The following is a 22,933-nucleotide window of genomic DNA, read 5'->3' as shown; positions in this document are numbered from 1 at the left end:
ATCTCAGAGAGCCACCCCTATGTGTAGAAACAGAACATGTAAGCATTTGAAACTTCCATGAAGACTTTACAGCCACCCAACTGAGCTGAGGCCTAGGCAAGGAAAGGAAGCAAAGCCACGTCAAGTGTTGATCCCATGCTCTTTACACTTCACAGTGCTGCTGTTCACAGCTAGAAGCTTCCTGCTTCCCAGGCACCAGGCCAGTGCCAGGTACAGGAGATGCAGCACTAGACAGGGCACATGAGAGAGGGTGATAATGAAAAGAGGAGCCAGGAGTCAACAGGCTAGCCATATAGTTCAGTATGTGGGCACTGCTGTGACAGCTCCTCCAAGGGTCATGCCACCAAGGGACTAGTAGCTGACTGCTCCTTGCCTGACTCAGGAGGTAGGGCTTCTCTGTTTTATTCACATGTCTTTACATATGTGAGCTGCAGGTTTGCATAGCCACAACCAGCACTGGCTCCTCTGTTGATCATCTCTCCCAGGGACCCATGAAACCCTTAAACCTATCCCCTCTCGTGTAGGCTTTCCCAAACTACATTCCCCTCCTCCCCTGCTGCCAGTACACAGACCCTCATCTCTATCCTGTGTAAGGAAGCATTAAAATTAAATGAATCACTGTGTTATACCAGATCTGGCCCCCAGTAGTGCTGAGTTGACTCTGACACTGCCTAGGTGTCACAGTCACCAGCTACTTGATCCTGATAGCTCTGTGTGTAGCATTTGGTTTCCGCCCTGAGAAAGAGAGCTATCAGTGTACTGCAGGAATGAGCCACCACTGCTCCGTGGACCTTACTCCACATAGAGAGTCCACCACTCAGAGCACCAGGGAGAAAGAGATTGGCTCTGTGTTGTATCAGTGAGGCTCCAAGAGGTGAACAGCTACCTCAGGCATAGTGGAACCACAGCCTAGTCAGTGTCACTGCCCTATAATACATCTCTGAGTTGCCTCTAGAGCAGCTCCGGCTGCCAGCAAGGTCACAAATATAATCCTGTGATTACATCTCAATGCAAAACAAATAATATCCTATTATATATACCGGAACCAGGAAGACTTGGCCTCCAAACACTGGCCAGGCCTCTGCCCAACTCAGTGACCTCAGGCAGGTAACCCCACCTGGCAGAGCCTCGATTTCCTTGTCTGTGAAATGGAGGTCATCATAAAACCTATCTCCCAGGTTGCCATAGAGAATAAGCAGGATAATGCATGTAAAACCAGCCAACACTCTCTGAGTGCTCAGCAAGAGGTAGTTGGTTTTAATCACTGCACCTGCTTTCTTCCAAGAGCTGATTCCCATCTGCATGTCTTAGGGGAGGAAAATCTTGAGCTAGTATGCATGAAGACCAACTTCATTGTGTCTCCTTGCCTTCACAGGCCTCCCCGCTCATCTGTGTTCCTGTGCTAATCAGAATTTCCTGACTTCTCCCTGTTTGTCTCCGTTAATGCTGAAGAAAGGGGCTCTTGGCACAGATGAGCTGAGGCGTGGGCTGGCGCGCCTGTGATTCGAATGTCTTTACTATAATCTAGCGAGAATGTGCAGGGGGCCTGTCAATACTGGAGCTGTGGCCAGAATGGGCAAATACCAGCAGCCCGGCCATCTCTGGCCCACAAATCATCTGAGGAGCTCTAGGTGGGCGCCCACATTTGCCCTAACTTAAAATCATCCGAATAGCAAGGAGACTTCACAAGGAGACATTGATTCTTTATTTAGGGCTTGTTACAGGGAGGCAGTCCCCAGCATGCCTCAGCTACTCCACACTTGCTACAGAAAGCTCTTTTGATCCTGTCATTCCAAGAGTGGCCTGGCCCAGCCCTGTCAGGGTTATCTGATTGGCTGTGGGGTGATCTTCTTCCTACATCCATCTCAAGACCCCAGTGTGTTCTGTGCTTAGACTTGAGAGTCATTACACTGGAGACCTCTGAGACTTGGGCTATGGGCTTCTCCATGTGGGTGTTCCTCTCTCATAAGACAGGGATGATAAGTGAAGGCCTTGGCAAGGGTGGGCGGGACATGCTGGCTGTCACAGAATGAGTTCTCCACTGACAGGCTCCCTCTTCCCATGTTCCTACTGCTAATGTTATAGCAAGGGAGCTCACTGCCGCCCCCCCCCCCAACTCCACAACACAGGGGAATTCACTTGGGCAGCTGCCCAGCTGACCTGTGTAGGGCAGCCTTCAGATTAGCACAGCCTGTATTTCTACCTGAAGAGGGCTACCGAAGCCCCAACAGGGAATTTGGAAGTATTTCAGTAAAATACAACCAAGGTGGGCACTGCTTGTGATGAATGCTCCCAGTGTCTCCAGCTTTCTTAGGATTGGCCTAGGCTGGTTGCTCTTACCTCTGCCAGTGGCTTTCAGCTTCTACCCTGCAGTTAGTTTGTAAAGTTGTAGGATTGAGAAGTTAGAAGCACCCCAGGTAATTGCCAAGGTTGAGACTGATTGACCTAGAGCACTCTGTCTATCCCAGCCCGGTTGTCAAGCAATCCCATAAGGCAGGTAGTTATGCCTATGCTAAGATGATGGCTAAGTATGGGACATGGGGGCAAAAAAACACAGCTGGCTCAGGAAGCATCTGTGTGTGTCTCTCTCATCCACCTATCTGGAGCAAATAAGCAGTCTGTCATGTCCCCTAGGAACTTGCAGTGCTCTGGGAAAGCCTGTCTGCCCAGGGGTAGTGTTTATAGAGACACTGTGGAAGAGCTGGAGCCCTCTCACAAGCTGAGTCCCCTAGCAAAGTTTTCTGAGGAAAATGACAAGACAAAAGCCCAGAGGCCCTGGAAGAGAATATGTGAGTGTAAGAGAGGCAGATTAGATTCCACTAACAAGGCAGCTATGGAAGACCCAAGAACCTTGAGTGTTGTGCTCAGGAGTCCAGAAACCCCAAAACCCAGCTAAGATCCTAAGTCGGAGAGGCAGATAGTCAGCTACAGACCCACCTGCTGAGCACTTAACCTAGAAGAGAGAGGATGGGATAGGGTGTGGGAATGACCCCCCAAATTGGTCTCGGTAGCCTGTCCTTTATGCAGTCAATCAAGATCTGTGCTTACTTTGATAATCTGCCATTGTATCATAATACTTAAAACTTGCCCTGTGGGCTGGAGACATGGCTCAGCGGTTAAGAGCACCTGACTACTCTTCCAGAGGTCCTGAGTTCAATTCCCAGCAACCACATGGTGGCTCACAACCATCTGTAAAGAGATCTGATGCCCTCTTCTGGTGTCTGAAGACAGCTACAGTGTACTTATATATAATAAATAAATAAATCTTTAAAAAAAAAAAAACTTGTCCTGTAAACATATGCTTTCTATGAAGTCCTGTGGGGCAGTGGAGATGGATACCAGCAAAGGCGCTAAGCCTGGCCATCTCAGTCCTATAGCATTACCATGCTTACATAGCACGTCTGACAAGTGAATCTTCAGTGGAGTGAGTGGGACCATCAGCCCATGACCACACTCTGGTTCAAACCAGAACTTGCTTCAAGTACAGCAGAACTGTGGTTCCTTGATGATATAAGCATCATAGGGTCTGATGCAGGAGCTGTCATGCACTGTACTTAGACCAACTATGAAAATGACATAAAAGGAAAGAGACAAAGCAATCATGGCCCCTCTTTCTTTCTGATCACTAAGTTAAAAATGTATGAACTGTAGCTGTATGAAGAAGTAAAATCAGGGTTGGGGATTTAGCTCAGTGGTAGAGTGCTTGCCTAGCAAGCACAAGGCCCTGGGTTCGGTCCCCAGCTCCAAAAAAAAAGGAAAAAAGAGGAAAAAAAAAGTAAAATTAAGAACACAGGAACTGGAGAGATTGCCCAGTGGTTAAGAGCAATGTAATGTCTTTCCAAAGAACCAGAGTTCAGTTCCCAACACCCACAGTCTTGTACACACACAGAATCAAAAACACAGGTTCCAGCTATGAAATATTATGCCCATTCAAGTTAGTATTTTTACAACCATTATCACATGATGTAAAATTGAACAGCAAAAGTTATGCTGATAACTTAACATTGATTTTCTTCTTTTCTTAGAATGTGAATAAATAATATACAAACACTTTGATAGATTTTTAAAGAAATAGGGGCAGGAAAAGGTAGGGAGAAAGGTTAGATTTTAGCAGCATTTTTTTTCAAGAGTGTTCATTTTATAGTGGGCCATGTTTGTCATGCTACCAGCCATGAGAAGACCAGTCTCTGCCCTCATGGAGGACCCTGATTTGTGAGAAATCCATTGTGGAGCCATCTATCTTTGATCAGTGATACTGTGGCATTGCATTGGCACTGTTATCACCAATCGTGAAAGACAGGTTGAGTTGCTGGAGATTGCAGGGCTGACAGTTCTGTGAGGGATCAGGACAGGCCTTTTGACTCCAGGATGCATTCACTCTTTACCATGTTGAGTTTCGTTATGGAGACTAAATCCAGAGTTTCAAGTTTTTGTAATGGTTCCTTTAGCAAAAACAATCCCAGCCCTCTGGTGTGCCAGATGCCCCTCTACACTGTACTTGTCTGTCCCCTGAACTTGATAAGATTCCTTTGAATGAAACAGCTAACTTTCTATTATGGAAAAATTCAGGCCAAATATTCATACCAAATGAACAATCTCACCTTCTACCCTGACATACTCTGTTGATCTTTTAAAATTGTAATTAAGAGGGACTGGAGAGATGGCTTAGTGCTTAAGAGCACTGACTGCTCTTCTAGAGGTCCTGAGTTCAATTCCCAGCAACCACATGGTGGCTCACAACCATCTGTAATGGGATCTGGTGCCCTCTTCTGGTGTGTCTGAAGACAGCTACAGTGTACTCATATTTTAAAAATTAATAAAAAATTTTAAACTAATAGATTTTATTAAAATTGTAATTAAGAAATTTTATTATAAAATTTCCCCTTTTAACTATTTCATACATGCAGTGCCATGCCCTTCAGTACACTCACACTGGCATGAAGCCATATCCATCTCTCAAACTTCATCATCTTCTAAATCTTAAACCTCCTCAACTACCCCCATGCCCCAGAAGCCTCCATTCTCTTTCTCTCTTGATGAATTTGATCGTTCACAATTACCAGTCTTTTTAACAGTCTTATTTCTTTTTTTTTCTTTTTTTTCTTTTTTTTTTCTTTCTTTTTCTTTTTTTCAGAGCTGGGGACCGAACCCAGGGCCTCGCGCTCACTAGGCAAGCGCTCTACCGCTGAGCTAAATCCCCAACCTTATTTCTCTTAACATAATATCCGTAATACATCCATGCTGAAACATGTCAGGTTCCTTTTTAAGGCATGTGTAATATATGTAAAAACATTACATTTTGGCTCAATAAGTAAAGCACCCGCTACACAAGCATGAGGACCCAAGTTCAGGTCCCTAGCAACCACGTAAAAGTAGGGCCTGGCCTTCTTTTAATCTCAGCAATGAAAGGCAGATCTCAGAGCTCGCTGGACTCCCAGTCAAACTGAAACAGCACAGTACTGGTTTGATGAGAGATAGTATCTCAGAAAGTAGAGAGGGGCCAGCAAGATGGTTAAACAGGTAAAGGCACTTGCCACCAAGGCTGTTTACCTGATTTCAGAACCCAGGACCCACATAGTGGAAGGAGAGAAACAACTCCCACAGGTTATCCACTGATCTAGTGCACATACTCACTCCTCCTGTACACATATACAAATATATATTTTTTATTTTAAAAATAAGGTGGAGAGTCATTGAGGGAGATGCCTGATGTCATCAACCTTCTATGCCTCCATATACCCAGAAGAATAGGCTCATACACCCATATAGCATGCTTATGTGTACACACACACGTGTACACACACACACACACACAAATAATGTTGCCATAGTCAGAATATTCTCTCAGTCTTATATAGTCTATACTTCCCAACCTGTACCTAGTATTTTTAAGACCCATATTTTATATTTTTATTCTTCTTATACAAAATCTGGCTTATAAGAGCTATTTTTAAATGTTAGAATATATAGATAAATCTTCCAAAAATAATGGGTTTTAAAATTTAAACAGTCTATAAAGAGGAGAGTCCTGTTTTTGTCTTAAAGTCATATAGTAAAAATAGGATTTTGATAACAATTAAATTTGTTAAGGAACAGAGAAGTCAGCAGGACAAAGGATGTTGTTTGAAGAACCTAGTGGGGGTTGTATTTTCACACCAGCACCAAAGATGCTGTGTGTATGAAGCCATTATTTCTGGAAGACTCAAACCTTTGGAGTCACAGGCTTCACCTGCTAACAAAGATTCAACTCATTAGTGATGGAGTTTTCGATTGATTCCATATGTCAAGAAGATAACCCAAGAGGGAAAACTTGTCTTTTTGTAACAGAGTCCTTGATGGGGTTGAGCAGCTGTGTTTTACTGTCCTTGGGGTCATAGATGGAAAACTCTCTACTAATGCCATCCAAGCGCAAATGCTCACGGCCTGACTCCCCAGAATTAACGTTGCCATCAGCAGGTTGCTTCAGCACCTACAGTGTCACCTAAGAAGACAAAAGGTTTAATCAATCAAATAAGAGAACTAAACCAGCAATTCCTACAATTTTTGTAAAAGAGAGAATAGCAAGATATCTATCTTCTGTGGTCTGTTAAAGACTGGAGTGGGGGTAGCCATGACAGCTATAAGACACTGGTGTGTAAAGCAGAAGGGTGAGCTTCATTTGCTTGCCCAGGTCCTATGGCAGGAGCCTTCACTGGGTCCTGCTTGTCTCCCAGAAGGGCTTATGTCTGAAGGGCTGGAGCTCTGCATCCTGAAGGTTTGACCTTTTGTGTTGTCCATCTGAGACATATTTATGGGACATCTACAAGAGCCCACCTGTGAAGTGTGACCATTGTTGGTATCTTGGAAGGAGAGTCACTCCGGGGACAGGCTCTGGGCGACAGTGCAGTTGCCTTCTAGCAGTGTCTGCTTGACACCACTGATGTTTTTAAGGCCTTTTCAGAAAAAGCCCCTGTTGTCACATTTCCCTGTGGGTTTCCTATCCATGCCCATGTCCTTTTGTCAGTTTTTATAACATGGATATCTGATCAGGGGGATGGTAACTCCAATGAGTGGATAAAAAACCCAAAAGGTGAGATTCCGCTCTCCTGCGGGCTAGCCTTACACACACATCAAAGCTCATTCCCAGTGTTTTCCCATCCTCTTCCGTACAAGACCCTTGTGTGTCACACACATTGTGATGCAGACGAGTTTGTCTGCTCACATGAAACACAGCAGAAAGAACACAAATCCAGTCATCACATGAAGGCAGCGCCTAGGGGACCAGGAATCTTGAGTAGGATGGTGATGTGGTTGAACTTTGACCAAAACTGATATGGACCAGGATGAATGAGATAGGACAGAGCATGAAGGTGCACCCTACCATTGCAGTCTGGTCCCGTGCCAAGGTCATGGATGGCAAGCAGTGAGTGAATGTGGGAGATGCCTCCCAGGCTGGATGGGAAGGGCATTGGAAGTCTGACTGGTCAACTGTGGATCAGTGAAGCTCTGACAGCCAAGAAAAGGAGGCACCGATTTGAATGCAGATAATGGATCTGTAATTGAGTGCAGACAGTGAGGCTTAGGTGCCTGATGTGGTCTGGTAAGGTTCTAGGCTAGTGAGATGTGTCAAAAGTCATCAGTATGTGTAAAGTCACCTAGAGAGAATATTGCCCTGCTGTGTTGGCCCCACAGTGTCCCCTGACATGGCCCCAGTAGTAAGGTGAAAGACTTGCAGAGGGTGAGGTCTACCTGGACTTGGTTTGGCAGAGAAGGGGCAATCCTTGCCAAAGTAATGTGAGCAGCTGCACGTCCTTCCCTGGGGATGAGAGGTGTACTCTGCTTGTTCACAGCACAGTCTGCAGCATTCTCCTGCCTCGTCAGCTAGGAAGCTCCAAATGATTCTGTAACTCAAGTTGAGGAACGGAGAAGCAACTCGTCCAGAACTGTTTCTAAACCATCTCACGATGTGTATTTCTCAGCAATCACTTTTCTTATTTGTTGTCATAGGTGCTTGCATAAAGAGCCTCAGATCCTTTGTAAAATCAGGGAGGGGTGAACTGTATAAAAGTGCATTGCCTCCATTGTTATGTTTCTGGGCCACCCCTCCAGCCTGAGGAGTGGAGCTGCCCAGTTGCTGAATTAATATTAGCTAGATTGAAGTGTAAGGAGTTCCTGGAACTTGTAGGAGCCAGACAGTAAATTTAACACGTAACTCATTAAAACAGGATAAAAGCAGAGCTTCAAACATCTTTGTGTTTTCCACCAAGTCCAAGAAAGGAGGGGGTGCCCTTAACACAGCTCAAGATGTAAAACGCAGATCTTTCAGAACCAGGAATGCAAAACACAATTAAAGGCATGTCTGCATAGACAAGTACTGCAGATGAGTTCAAAGAAAGTAAAGCGCTAACTACATAGGGCCTGGTTGTTTGTTTGTTTGTTTGTTTGTTTGTTTGTTTGTTTATTTTAAAACTTGAGGTATCATTTTCTTGACTCGATGTACTTTCGGGACAAAAATTTATTCATCAAACAACTTAAACACAAACTTGTATAGGTAGTAAATTTTATTTTATTTTTAATCAGTCAGTATTTTGTAAATTATAACTTGCTATAGGTCAAGCTATTGTGAGCCAGGCATGGCGGTACACACCTGTAATCCCAACATTTAGAAGGTTGAGTAGGACTCTCACAAGTTCAAGACCAGCTTGAATTATATAGCAAGAGTCTGTCTCAAAAACAAATAAGTAAAATAATCATTTTGTAAATGATTATAGTTTAAAACCACTTTCCACAGTTAGTATCTATGAAAAGGCCTCCAATAAGGAAAACCCAGTGCTGTTCCCTGCCCCAGCTCTGAAGGTGCAGCTCTGCCTTAGTAGGGTCCCTTCAACATGAGCTGTTGACTGACATCATGCTCTACCTCTACATATAGGAGGAAGAGTTTGGAAATCGTCATACTGGCTGGCACAGCACTAACTTGCTATAGGTTGTGGTCGTTGGTCACAGGGGTGAATGCATAGCTGATCTTGGCTGTCGGCTCTGCCAACCAGACTCTCTGATCTGGTGTACTGTATGTGGTTCTTCCTCCCAGAGACAGCGTCCCCACCATTGACTAGAGCAGTTGATGATGACCACACTTGTATAGGAAGGAGTAAAGGAGCAGAAGATGTGGAATCCTGCAGAAGGGGGCTTCCTGCTCTGACCTCATGTCCCTTCTTCATTCCCAGGAAGAACCCATCACTTTCAGTGAGGAGGCCTTCGTGTCCCACTACCGCTCTGGAGCCATGAGACAGTTCCTACAGAATGCCACACAGTTGCAGCTCTTCAAGCAGGTGCCCAGCCTCCCTCAGGGCCTGTGTCAGGTCCCTAGTTGGCATTTCTGCAATGGTTTCTACCTTAGGCACTAAGAATGAAGGCTGGGAAGGGACGGGCCTAGAGAGGGCTGGTGGGAAAGGGTTTTTGTAGAAAAGGCTTCGGTGCCAGACAGGCCCTTCCTTGCTTCTTGGTTGGTTTTAGGCATGTACCACAGTGCCCAATTGAATGATTCCCTTGTCCATAGACAAGAAGTGGTATATTTGCTTTTTGTCCATCCAGTTTATCGATGGCCGACTAGACCTTCTCAATTCCGGTGAAGGTTTCAGTGATGTCTTTGAGGAGGAGATCAGCATGGGAGAATATGCCGGTAAGAAGCTGCCTGTGGCCCTCCTGGCACAGGGGTTTGTTTTCCTTTTCAGTAGAGGTAGGGAGGAGACTGACTTCAACCTTGGCCTGGGAAGAGTTGGGAAATTCATTGTTTTGTGATAGGATGCCCATAGCTTAGCCCAAGTGAAGCCTCTCATCTCAGAGCAGTTGCTTCTACTGAGTAGAAAAGTCTGGCAGAGTGTCATGACCAGCATGATACAAGGGACACTTACCAGATTCTAAAGTAGGGGAGCTGAACTCAAATGGGGTCTCTACCTCATTGCTAGCTGTGACACCTGGGACAAGTCACTGATGGTGCCACAGACTACTTCACAGGGCTTCTGTATCGAGAAAGTGAGTCATTAGAACATGTTCTGCAATTCCCCAAAACAATCCCTGCTCTAGGGTCAAGCTCAACACATGTTTCTGTGCAGTGTGAGACAGCATTAAGTCAGACACAGTGATATATAGTCACAGCCACTGGGAGGCTGAGGCAGGTGATCACTCGAGCCCAGGATTTGGAACCAGCCTGCACGGTACAGTGAGACCCTTTCTCAAACAAATAAGTAAACAAGATATGAGCATCATTTCTGGGTGGCTGGTCTCAAAAGTATCATCCTTTCTATTTTCAGGGAAAGCATGTAGGGTATTGGGAGGTGTCAGTAATGAGCACCACCTGAGTCCCAGTCTAGCCATTGGTTTGTTCTTCGATGGCAGAGATAAGAATACATGTAGTTTCAGTCTTTGGAGTTAGAATAATGACACCCTCTTACTACTGAGCCCTTAGTCTGGGCTGTGCTGATGATCTTGGGAGCAGGACAAGCTTGCAGAGGCAGCTTCACATCCACCTGTTGATGATACAGGCCCAGCCAGCCCACACCACAATTGTTAAAACCAGTGCAGTTTGTGGCCAGTCACAGCAGACTGTTGACAAGCATTCCCTGAACACTAAACTCAGAGCTAAGCAGTGTGAGCTCCAGCTTTGATCCTTGGGAAAAAAAGATTCATGACTAAGACAAACACAAATGAAGCCAGTGCAGGAGGAGGAAGACTTGAGTTGTGGGTGGTTGGAACAGTGCTCTGTTATCTCCCTGCACCACTCGAACTAATGAAGGAGCAGACTCATGAGTCAAGTCCTGACCATGGGAGAGCAGTTCTAGGAGATGGGCTCTATATGTTGCTAAATAAAGCCTCATGTTGAGACCTCCTTGCCCCTCAGGATGCAGTGAACAGGGCTCACTCACATCTGTCATCAGGCAGGTAGCTACCTGGTAGCTCGTGTCCACAGGGTTCCTACACTGGGGCATTCAGCTCTGGTGCATCAAAGAATACAGATGTGGCCTGAACCAGTGACTGAGCTGTTCTTAGGGAAGAAGAAAGCTGAAGATAGTAAAGTGCTTCCCTAATAATCCTTGGCTCAAACCCTACCTCATAAACTTGCATTGTGCTAGAAGGATCAGAAGTTCAAGGTCATCTTTAATAACAGAAAGCCAAAGCCAATGTGAACTACATAACACTGTTTCTCACACACACGCCCAAAAAGATTAATTAAAAGAAGAGAAGAGGGTTCCAGAGGATGCAACATATTAGCTGTCTTTTCAGTTCACAGATGGCAAGGAATGGTGGCAAGAGAAGGGAAGCACATTTTTTACTGTCTTGAAGATGGACAGATTGTTTGCTCAGGAGCCCAAGGTAGCTCCCTGCAGTCAGGGTTGCAGGCAGTGCTGATGAAGCACAGGAGGGCGATGTGGGAGCTGTGGGCATTTATACAAAACCTACCAGAGAATGAAAACCAGTGACTTGACTCACTGCCTCACACCTCAGAGAGTAAGACACACAGACCTCCTGGCCTTTCTCTGCATTGTGAGCTTTCCAGCCACATGAAGGCAAGTTAAAGACATCTTTAAATGACAGCATCTCTCACTCTCTTCCCCTAGGCAGTGATAAACTGTACCATCAGTGGCTGTCCACAGTCCGGGTAAGTGTGCCCCATTCAGAGCTACCTGGTTTCCTATATGGCCCTGGCAGCTCCTCTCCGAAGCCACTGACAAAGCTGCCTCAAAGCAGCTTTCCTTGTCCATTCTCTCAGCTGAAGATGCTTTTGTCTTAATGCCAGACCACTCTCCTGTGGGATGGACTAAAAAGAAATGGTCTCCCTTAATGGGGAAAATGAGGCTGGAGAGGCTCCCTCCTCTTCAGGCCAGCCAAGGCCAATGAAGTGAAGTATTGTTCTAGAACATTACCTTCCTTTACCAGGCAGTTGTGATCCCAGCAAAGCCAAAGATCCATCTCCCTTGCTACACTGCAGTGTCTTTCACTTCAAGGGCTCCTCTGGGACACTTTTCTTCATTCCTTACTGCAATTGTGAACAACGTCTTGTTGAATTGGGAGCCAGGTGCTCAGGGCTCCTGTGGCCTCTAAGGAGTTCAAAGTTTTCCTGACTTTTCTATGGCTTTCTAATGAGTATGTTCTCAAGGCCTACTGTGTGCCAGGGACAACTGGCCCCTGGAAATCCAGAGGGGGGCAGGTCCTGCCCTGGGGGAGCTCCCCATCTTGTTAGGGAGGCAGGTACGTAAACAGACGCTCCAGCATAATGTGATAAGTGTTCTCTCCTGCTCCAGGCCAACCACAGCTGCTGCCAAGGCAGGTCCCGTGAAAGTGGCTGCAGTTGGCCAGAGTAAGCAGCTACCCCATGAAAGACTGCCTTTGTTCTTGGACGGCCAAACACAGCACTTGGCACATCAGAGGCGAGCAATAAGGACCTGCTGATTGATTGATAAAGGGAGTTTCAGTACTCCAAAGGACCCTTTAAACAGCGTTCTGAGTAATTTTGGAAGCCAGAACGGAATAGATGAGTGGATAGAATTTTCCTATTGTCCTAAAACATAGAACGCTTTCTAGGTCAAACTGTGTTGTCTTTCATTAAAACTCAAAATCTTTAAGGCAAACAGTTGCCAAAAGTTGCGCTGAAAGTTAAAGTCAATACTTACTGTCATCCCTTATATGACATGTTTGATTCAGAGTCCTCCAGAGCATGATGATACCCTGGACCCAGCATTCCAGGTTCTGTTCGTGCCACCCCATCTGGCCTGCCAGCCTCATTTCCACCATGGGTCAAGAACCCCTGTTCGTCCCAAGAGCACGCCCATAGCTCCCAACTTTTGCACTTTTTAATGTAGTTTCATACTCTGAGAATATTCATATCCTGCTATATTCCATATCAGTCTGCACTCAACCTCCATGGTCTAGGTCAAATGTTTTCTGCTCTGAGACCCTCCCCAGTCTTCTGGTCTCCAAACTTCCTGCATGTAACCAATGCAGCTCTCACCATCCAAATGTGGCATTTGCCCTTCTGTGTCCCTCGCCCATACACACAAAGCCTGGTGGTCTTCAGAGAAACCCTCCCTTGGCTCAGAGCCCTTCAGCCTTGTAACATGCTGTAGGTACAACTACAAATGGCCTGTGCACTTCACCTGGCTGCCTCCTAAGCCGTGGAAAGCCTTCATCCATGTCTGCCTCCCATGCTCCCCAGGGAAAGTGACAAACCATGTTGCCAGGGGTTCTAGTTAGTCAGGACCCTGTTTTCTTCCCTAGAGTGGAGTTAGCTAGGTGGTTCACAGTTAGGAAATAGGACAGAACACTATGGTAAGTAGAAGTGTTTTAAAGAGCTTCTGATGATCAAAAGGAAACTCATGCCTCAGATAGCCTAGACAGGGGCAGGTACTGAGCAAAACATTGAGTCTACTGTCTCCCCTTGACTAGTTATCACATGCCTCTTCCCCAGTCCCCACACACGTGTGTGCCTGTGTATGCACGGGGGAGGAGGAAGGAATGGGGGAGAGAGAGACAGAGAGACAGAGTCAGAGTCTGCCATAGCCCTAACTAACCCCAGTAACCACCTGGGCCTGCTTCTCTTCTCATATCACATGCTCTGGAAATGTTGTCTGGCTTACTTAAAGAGAAACCCTTTTTGTTGGTGCTGGCCCACTCTCCCTCCAGCCCACATTGCTGATTGACATTTTTATTACAGAAAGGAAGTGGAGCGATTCTGAATACTGTAAAAACAAAAGCTAACCCAGCCATGAAGACTGTCTACAAGTTTGTAAGTACTGGTCAAAATCTGGAAGCCATGGGTGGGTTCCTTCATGAAACCAGACTCTTTTTGTTTGGTTTGTTTGGGGTTTTGTTGGGGAGGGGAGGTGGAGGAGGAGGAGGAAGTGGTGATGATGGTGGTGGTGGAGGAGCAGGAGAAAGAGGAGGAGGAGGAGGTGGTTGTGGTTGTGGTGGTGGAGGAGGAGGAGGTGGTAGTGGTTGTGGTGGTAGTGGTGGTGGTGGAGGAGGAGGAGGTGGTGGTGGTTTGGTTGGGGGTTTTTGTTGTTTGGCTTGATGTTTTGTTTTGTTGTTGTTGTTTGTAACACAAGGTCTCACTATGTAGCCTTGGCTTTCCTGGAACTCACTATGTAGACCAGGCTGGCCTCAAACTCACAGAGATTCCTCTGCCACTTCCTCCCAAGTGCAGGGATTAAAGATCTATACCACGATGCCTCATAGAAACTGACTCTCAAGCGTATCAATGCTTGGGTTGCAGAAGTGACTTCAGGGTGGCCATGTCATTTCTTAGCAGTCTCAGTGTTCTGAGAATTGCTTGGGATTGCTACTTTGTAACCAGGACTGTGTGCATGGTGTGGAGATGACCCCTCATTTTTAACTTCCCCATGGCAGGTTATATGTATGGTTACATACAGGTAGTGTAGAGGCCTTGGGAAGCCTGCCGTTTTATAACCATGGGCACAGTGGAGAGACCACCCTCAGTTCTGTCCCAAATTCTTCATCCTCTCTCTTACCATTGTCCTATAGGAAGGGTGTTATAAGACCCTGCCACAGGAGACACACGGGTTCCTGGCTCCATCTCTCCCAAGCCTCAAGCATTTATTCTTGTGCTTTTTTCTACTTGCTTGTTTTGACCCCAAGCCACATACATGGGGTGGTTTTACTTTATTTTCATTTTTAATTGTGCTCTAGTTTCTATACTGGATGGGCGGCTACCAGCAGAGATGCACAGGTCAAAACTGACACAAAGTAGAAGCCAGGGTGTCTTATAAAATGAAATTTAGGAAACAGTACTATAAAAACCTAGCAACTGCTTTGTTTCAACCCTTCAATCTGGAAAGGAGATGGACCCTAAGGCCTGGCCCGGCCCGGCCCAGCCCAGCCCTGGTGAAGTATAGTCGGGCTCTGAGTCTCGTGACAGGTAAAGCTGCTGTTCTTTTACTGGTAGCTGTCACCAGGCTGCTGAGGTAAATAATTATAGCCAGCAGAAGAAAGGCCTGGGAAGGAAAAGGAGAAAAAAGTCTCTGCCATCAAAATGCAGAAAATCAAATCTCTGCAGCTCTTTTTAGGACTATTTTTAACCTTTTACCTTTGTATTTGTTTTCACAGCCATTATATTTTTCAACTTGATGATCCCATTTTTTCTTCGTTTTTCTAGTAATCAGAGAAGGTGATTCATGGTGGACTGAAATCAAGCATAGACCCGGCTGGAAACAGAAAGGGAATCTTAACTTAAATTAATTTTTCATGCAGGCAAAAGATCATGCAAAAATGGGAATAAAAGAGGTGAAAAACCGCTTGAAGCAAAAGGTACTTGAAGTTCTTATTCAAAATGTATAAGCACCGTGTATGAAATGCGTGGCCACAAAAAAGTAGGATGTGATCAATAGAAGGCTGTTTGATACAGTGTTGTTAGCACACTTCAAAATGCATTACCAGCTGTCCGGGAGTTTCACACTGTTATAAATATTCACAGACAAAAAAATTGTCTTCAAATAACATTAAGACTCTTTGTGGGCTTAAACCCACAAAGGCGAGTGAGTTCAGAGTTACCACTGTCTCCCAGCCTGCCCCACCAGGCCTGGGGGTTGCAGGTGTCCAGCAGCCCTGGCTCTCTCAAACATAACCGCCACCACCCTGGTATCACTCCATCCTGCTGCCACCCTCTGCCCCCGGTCTGGTCTTAACTTAAGCCCAAAAGCATACCCAGAGAAAGGCCCACCCTTTTTCTTGCAGATACACACAAAGAGTGAGCAGGAAGGGAATACCATGGGTCTCCCCCAACACTGCACAGAGCAAGAGTAGCCTAGCCTATGCCTAGGGTACATGCACACAGAGACTGATTGTCTCTATGGTCCATCAGAAAAATTGTGTGTAGTTGCTGTGGCTAAAATTTCCCCAACCTGAGTCCCTGGGGAGTACAGCAATGTAACCAGAGTGGGGCAGGGGTGTGTATGTAATAGTATTGCAGCATGTCCTCCAATCTGTGAGACTGCCACTCCTTGTTCAAAATGAGCCAGAGTAGAAGCTGTCACCCCAAATCCATAGAGCAAAGCTGTGAGTGAAGAGACTGGTTCACAGGTGAGGTAATTCGCTCAAGGCCACAGTGCGTGAGCCTAGCAAAGACAGGATTAGATTTCAGATCTGTTGACCTCCACTGTCAGAATACTTCCACTCTGTACTGCCCACTGCTTCCCCCAAACAGTGTTTTCTTTTGCAAAAGATATCTGGGGTCATTTTCCCCACACCCCTAAATGTACCACTATCTAGGCAATTTGTGTCGGTTCTGTTTTTAATTGAAAGCAGTTTCAACTTTATGAAGTTGAAAAAATCCTCATTAACTTGAAATGGGTCGAAGGAATTGATTCCTTTCTTTTAATTGGAAAATGATTTGCTCTTACTAAGCATTTAAATTCCTAGCTTTGGCTGACAATGAATTCTTAACAGCTGAGGTTCTCATCCTGTGATACAAACCTTGTAACACAATCCACACAGACTGCATGGCAGTCTGTTCACCCTGGCAGACAATGGCAGGTGGGACTCTTTACATAGATATTATCTGAGTCACTAATCATACCTTTTCATCCCGTCCCAGTCACATGGAGATGAAGTACATGTGTCCAGGAGGGGCTCCCCCACCAGTGTCTAGAGTGTAGAGTACGGTTGTTTTGTATATCGCCTGAAATAAGCAGTGGTGGGGTCCCTCCTCAGGCGCCAGACAAAAGGGTCTCCTTGCTCATGCTGACCATGAAGACAGAGACTGCCCTTCAAAGAGTTCCTCCCCACCACACAGTCTCTCTGCAGCAGTTAGCAAAGCTCAGCTTTTTTTCCCTGTGTTTACCCAAAGGCTCATTTACACAGTCTAGATCGTGTTCCCTCCACACACTCCACCTTTCCTTCCTTCATAGACTTTAAAGCCATTTCCGCCCTCCCCTGCTCCCTCACCAGCCCACACCAGGCTTTTCAAGAATAGCTTCAGGAGATATTGTTCTACAGAGAGTCAGTGCACCTCAGGTGACACAAACGGTGGAGGCATTTTATAGAAATGTGGCTTGTCACCACTGGACTGTTGACAGATCTATTAGTGCACCCTTTTCAATTTTCACTTTTCCCCCCTTGGCTCTTACAGGTTTCCACAGACTTGATATTTCGCAGTTGTTCTTGGAAGAGCTGTTTTGTAATTGAAACCCCAGCATTGTTCAGTACACACAGGCCCCTGGTCTCTGGTGCTCTCCAGCTCTCTTTCTTGAGCTAATTTAGGATTTAGCTTCTACCGACCTATCTCACTGTAGTGGAAAATATTTCCTGGGCTTTTTTTCTCCCCCTTCCATCCTCCCCCTTCATGCAACGTGGAACCTGTCTCTATGGCTCCCCGATACACCTAACACAAACATCGCAAGTTTGGTTTCTGCTATGAAATTGAGGCAGTTGCCAGCAAAGACCCAATTTTCCAATGCACTGGGTTGCCACCTGGCCTCCTCTAACTCTGCATAGCAATGGTGACCTTGCACACATAATCAAGAACCTAGTCTTGCCCTCTTTGCTCTTGCCTTGGGTTTGAATTGCAAATAGAGAATGTGGGGCCGACCTATGAAGAGGTCACCACTAAGGTGTTTGGAGGGTCCATCTCTAATGTGACTGAACAGGGCCCCTTTTCTATCCCTTGTTCATCTGTGCAATAGATGTTTCAAAGCCTCTGAAACAGCTTTCAGGGTATCTGTGACCATTGGCAAGTGATTGTTCATAGATCCTATAGTGTGGCTTTGTTCCATGCCTGCTCTGCTTCATCCCTGGAACAAAAAAGAAAGATGGAGAACATATTTCTCTGGATAAATGGAACAAAGGGGCCAAGTTCTGTTGTAGCCTAGCTTCCTTTGAAATTCAACTTGCTCAGAGTTAGGAAGAAGACAAAATGACAGGGATTCCAGCCATGGCTTCCGAAGAGACAGTGGCACTTCTCTGGGAGTATGTCCTCACCAGGCTTGACCTGCAGAAGAGTTTCACCAAATTGCACTCTGCTTCCCTGGTTCAGGCTGTCTGGAGAATGCACTTTAAATCCAGTAGCTGCACATTCTTCCTCTTCACCTGTAGGGGGCACTAAAAATTTGCTGCCCTATGATGGCCTCTTGAGTTGTAGTTCTATTTTCTTCCTCCTGTGTGACCCTTCAGTAAGGATTGGCCCATCCCTCCCTAAAACCCCTTGTTTTTGCTTTTAAAAAATGATATTTAGGGGTTGGGGATTTAGCTCAGTGGTAGAGCGCTTGCCTAGGAAGCGCAAGGCCCTGGGTTCGGTCCCCAGCTCCAAAAAAAAAAAAGAACCAAAAAAAAAAAATGATATTTAGGGCAAATTGTCCATGCCCTCCCCACCCCCATTTGCCAACAAATTGTAAGATTATTGTGTGTGTATTTATGTTCCTTAAGGAATCCCTGAATTTTTTTCTTTAGTATCAAAATGCTCTAACCAAATGGGCCCATTTCATAGCCATTTGGAGAGTTTCTAAATCACCGTTCTTTAAACAAGTTGAGCTTGATTAGTGTGTGTGATTGAAAGGAGCAAATTCACAGTTGGCTTGACTTTCTAGCCAAACACTTGCAATCGTAATGAAGGGCGTGAGCAAGCGTGTGGGGGGCAGGGAAGGCAGGTAGACTCACAGAACAGACATTTTCACACTGTATCACACAGCTGTCAGCTCCCTGTCTTTAGACACATTAAAATATGCTTCAGCCTCAATCACCAAGACTCCAATTTTGGCTACAAGTTTGGTATCAATATTCATACTTTAATTTACATTTGCTGTTATGGGAAGTAGGCTGGGAAAAGACAGGTACAGCACAAATCCTGTCCTTGCTGACCTCAGCCTACTCAGCAAAAAGTGGAATGTTCTTAGAATGCTAGCCCTACTCCCAACTCCAGTTGTGAGTGCCTCTTGTGGCCTTGCTTCTTACAGCAGGAAGCCTGTCCCCAGCTCCTAAGATCATTTGAGTTGACTTCTTGAGTTGTAGGTCTTTCTTCCTCCTGTGTGACCCTTCAGGAAGGATTGGCCCACCCCTCCCTGCAGCCCCTTGTTTTGCTTTTTAAAAACAGCATTTAGAAGGTCAAGGGCTTGGGGTCTTTTTTGTTTGTTTGTTTTTTCCTGTTTGCCAACAAATCACATGTATATTAGGAAATTCAGCAAAAGAAAAATATCTGTTTTCATCTGCATTTTCATATGGTATGCCCTGAACATGTCTCAGCCTTCTAAAAATGTTTCTTCCATGTGTCCTTGTTTTAAAAAGCTCATAAATTTTATTAGATTGGCATATGTAGACACATACTACACATAGGCGTGCATGCACATACACACACACACACACACACACACACACACACACACACACACCTTAACCAATTCTGTTGGACACCTGAATTACTTCTAGGTTTCTTCATTTGAAAACATTTCTAGAAATGTAATTAGTGAGCCATAGGACATTTGCATCTTGCAGCATTTTATATAAACTTCTTCTAGTTTGCCTTCCTCCAAGGAAGGTGTCAGAGTACCCATATCCCTCTCCCTTAGCTGATAAATCAGTCAGTTCTTGGGCCACCGTTTCTTTAATCAAGGAATGCAGAGTTGCTCCCTTAGTTCCTACTCATGCAATATGTCTGCAGGTAGACAGAAAAAAAGATCACTGTTCTCATTGTTCTCTTGACTGGAACTCCTCCCCCTCCGCTGCTTGTGGTATCCTCAAGGAAGCAGTCGTCCTTCCCCAGATGAAGGAAATAGTGAAGAAGCCAAACACTCAATGGGGGAGCCATAAAAAAGTACAGAAATTTTGGGGTGTCTGAATATTCTAACTAAACAAGATGTGGCTTTTAGACACCCAGTCACATTTGCCTTCCAAATGTCTGGTTCAGCTTAATGGAGATTTATGAGAAAGCTGTGCTAGACTTGAGAAAATGTGGATCCCAAGGAACATATAGCCTGGAGAGCTTTACAATAGATGGCCAAGGTATGGCAGCCTGTGACAGTTTAGCAAGAAGGGCTGCGAAGGAAGGAGAGGAAGCCATTACTAATGGCCCAGCATAGCGTGTACCCACCCTCTCAGGCCAAGATACCTTCACTTGGGCTTTAGTTAGGAGTTGATATGATTTAGATGTCACTGCTCCTTATCTTAGGTTCTTCTACTTTGTAGCTCTGTGGTCTCAAATAGGTTACCCTATCTGAATCCTGTTGTCTCATCTATAAGGAAGTATAATCCTATTCATCTCATGATCATCCTGAGCACTGAGTATGAGAATGGAAATCTAGAATCTGGAAAAATAGCCACCAGGAGTAGGAGCCCCCGACACACCCCTCTGTTTGCACTATACTGGGCTCTATCAAGGCCTCCTCACAGCTCATCTCATTTAAACCATTCTCAGTGGGCCTTGGCCAAACAACTGGGAATCTCCCTGTTGTAAAAACAAAGAAACCGTTGCAGAGGGTGGATGAGTCTAGAAGACCAGGCAGCTAGTTGGTAGAACAGATAAGGCTAAAAGACTGCACTTTTTACTTAAAGCTTAAGCTAAGGCACTTTTCCCCAAAACGATCATGTTTTCTTTTTAAAATAATTATTTAGTAGTTTCCTAGTTAATATATTTTCCTGCCGCGCACACATGGTAGAAGGATATTTTCCTGGACCAAAATTGAATTTATTAAGGTTTGGCCTCATTCACCCTGTGTTAATCCTCTAGATGCACCCACACACACCCGAAGTGCCCCTTTTGCCCTTTAGTTGCTCTCTGACACGGAAGGAGCCCCTCCTCTACTTTGTTCCATTTGACCCAGGCACCTTAGGGCAGCCCCTTTCCAAACAATCCATTTCTAATTGGCTGTCAGCAGCCCCTTTCATCACTTGAGCCTTAGCTTAGCTTAGACTGGCCAATCCAAAGTGGGCCACATGCCCAAGCCCTGTTTGTAAGGCTAAAAGGTCATCACCTTCCTGTATCATTGACCGAGCAGAGACTTCTAGGTTGGCTTGTACAGCAGCTGATTCCTTAGGAAAGGAAGCCAGGAAGTAGGCAGCTGGGTATGTAACATTGTACACTCACTCACACACATGCACACACATACAGATGTACACATATGCGTGGATAAAGCTCTCTTTTCATTCCAGTAGTTTATTGGGTAGCTAACGATACTCTAGACACTTATGTTACATTATCTATCTCCTTTTCATCCCCAGCTCCATGTCCCCACTTACTTATAGGGAAACTGAGGCTCAGCGGTCTTACCTATGTCTCCTCCTTAGTACATAATTACTTCCTAAGTAACCACTTTCTTTTTCTGTCTCATGATTCTCTCAGTTGAGAAAGGGTAGCCAATGATCAGAAGCGTCTTCCTTGACCGAAATGTATAATTGTTTTTATAATGGGAAAAGTTGGATGTTATATTATTTATATTGTTTAATTCAGAGCATGGGTTATTTTTGTGATTAAAAAAATGATTACTTGGGGGTTGGAGATTTAGCTCAGTGGTAGAGCGCTTGCGCGCAAGGCCCTGGGTTCGGTCCCCAGCTCCGAAAAAAAAGAAAAAAGAAAAAAAAATGATTACTTAAATGTTATTTATTTGTACCTTTATTCTCTGACTAGTCCTAAGCACTTGCTTGACCTCAATAAAACATATAATGCTTATTGCAAAAGGGGAACATGTCCATGTTTTCACTAGTCTACACCAATGCTCAGCTGACAAGCACAGCCAAAGAAGCCATGGACTACCCCTTACACATGGGAGTTTTCTTAGTTTCATTCACCAGACACACACATGAAATGTAAATGTTTAGGTTTTAACAGATTTTCTTCATCCTGTAGATACTCTGCAGGTCAGGGAAACCCTTAGGCCCTTTCAGAAACACAAGGAAGAGAAGAAAGGGCCAGGAAAGTGATCTGTAGTGCCACCGTAAGCAGACAGAAAAAAAGCCACACTCACAAATAATCAAAGTAATGCAAATTAAAACAACAATGAGGTCTAATTTTCCACCTATTAAATTAGCAATACATTTTTAAAATGATAAGGCTAACAAGTACCGTGAAACTGATAACACACCCATTGCAGATAGTTGGTGTAAATTGGGAAGCAATTTGGTAGAATGAATAAAAAGCCTTAGAAAGTGTTTGTTTGACCTCATGCTTTCATTCTTAGGAATTTCTACAAAGGCAATACTACAAAAGGGAAGAAAAATGTGACATGTATTGTTAGCATTTAGAAAGAAAAAAACACACCCACCAGTGATGGGATGAGTTATTAAATCATTAGATGTCTGCAAAATGAAAATATTATGCATCCATTAAAATTATTATTATAATGACTGTGTGGCACCATGGTGATGCTTATATTGGAGAAAAACAGGATATAAAATTATGCATGAGCTGTGATTACAAGTAATTTTTAAATGTCTGCATATAGACAAAGTGAATGTGTGAAAATGAAAATAGCCATAGAAGAATACAGAATGAAATAGGTTTTTCACTGAAAATTATGTTTATAATTTCACGTGGATAGTTTTGGCTTCTTTGGTACATCAGTGTCAGAAGGCCAAATTAGCTTCTGTTCCTCCGCCTCTCCCAGGGGGGCGGACTTAGAACAGCCTGGGGGTAGTTCTTAGCAGACCTCTTGGCTTATGGGAATGAAGCAAGAGGGCAAAGGACCAGGACCCCAGTGCAAGCCTAGACCTTCCTTCTTCCCACAGGACATCACCGAGAATGGCTGTGCATCCTCTGCAGAAGATCCACTGCCAAAGACCATACCATCCCCACTGGCAGAGGCCAAGGACCCCAAACTTCGAGAAGACCGGAGACCAATCACAGTCCACTTTGGGCAGGTATGTGTTCTGCCCATTCACAGGGCTGTTTGGTTTTCATGGTTTTGTTTGTGTCAGAGCTGGAGTGTGAGCAGGTCACAGGTTTGCACCAAGCTCTCCAGCAAAG

At 45.0% G+C, this 22,933-nt stretch overlaps 1 protein-coding gene across 28 annotated transcripts in view; it reads left to right on the top strand.

Moving 5' to 3' along the window:
- Dennd1a (DENN domain containing 1A) overlaps positions 1-22,933 on the top strand; it is a 487,315-nt gene that overhangs the window by 419,235 nt on the left and 45,147 nt on the right. For 26 of the 28 annotated variants that reach the window (NM_001191747.1, XM_039105292.2, XM_039105287.2 and 23 more), the window contains 6 exons: positions 9,204-9,308; positions 9,571-9,658; positions 11,595-11,635; positions 13,688-13,759; positions 15,241-15,297; positions 22,696-22,827. In NM_001191747.1, coding sequence (NP_001178676.1) covers positions 9,204-9,308; positions 9,571-9,658; positions 11,595-11,635; positions 13,688-13,759; positions 15,241-15,297; positions 22,696-22,827 — 495 coding nt within the window. Of the gene's footprint in view, positions 1-9,203; positions 9,309-9,570; positions 9,659-11,594; positions 11,636-13,687; positions 13,760-15,145; positions 15,298-22,695; positions 22,828-22,933 lie in introns of those variants that run through there. The other 2 variants (XM_063283996.1, XM_063283997.1) reach the window with 1 other exon arrangement.

The sequence above is a fragment of the Rattus norvegicus genome, chromosome 3 (genome assembly GCF_036323735.1).
Source record: "Rattus norvegicus strain BN/NHsdMcwi chromosome 3, GRCr8, whole genome shotgun sequence".
Classification (NCBI taxonomy): Eukaryota; Metazoa; Chordata; class Mammalia; order Rodentia; family Muridae; genus Rattus; species Rattus norvegicus.
Note: the sequence above shows the minus strand (reverse complement) of the source record. Positions and strands in the feature narration are given on the sequence as shown.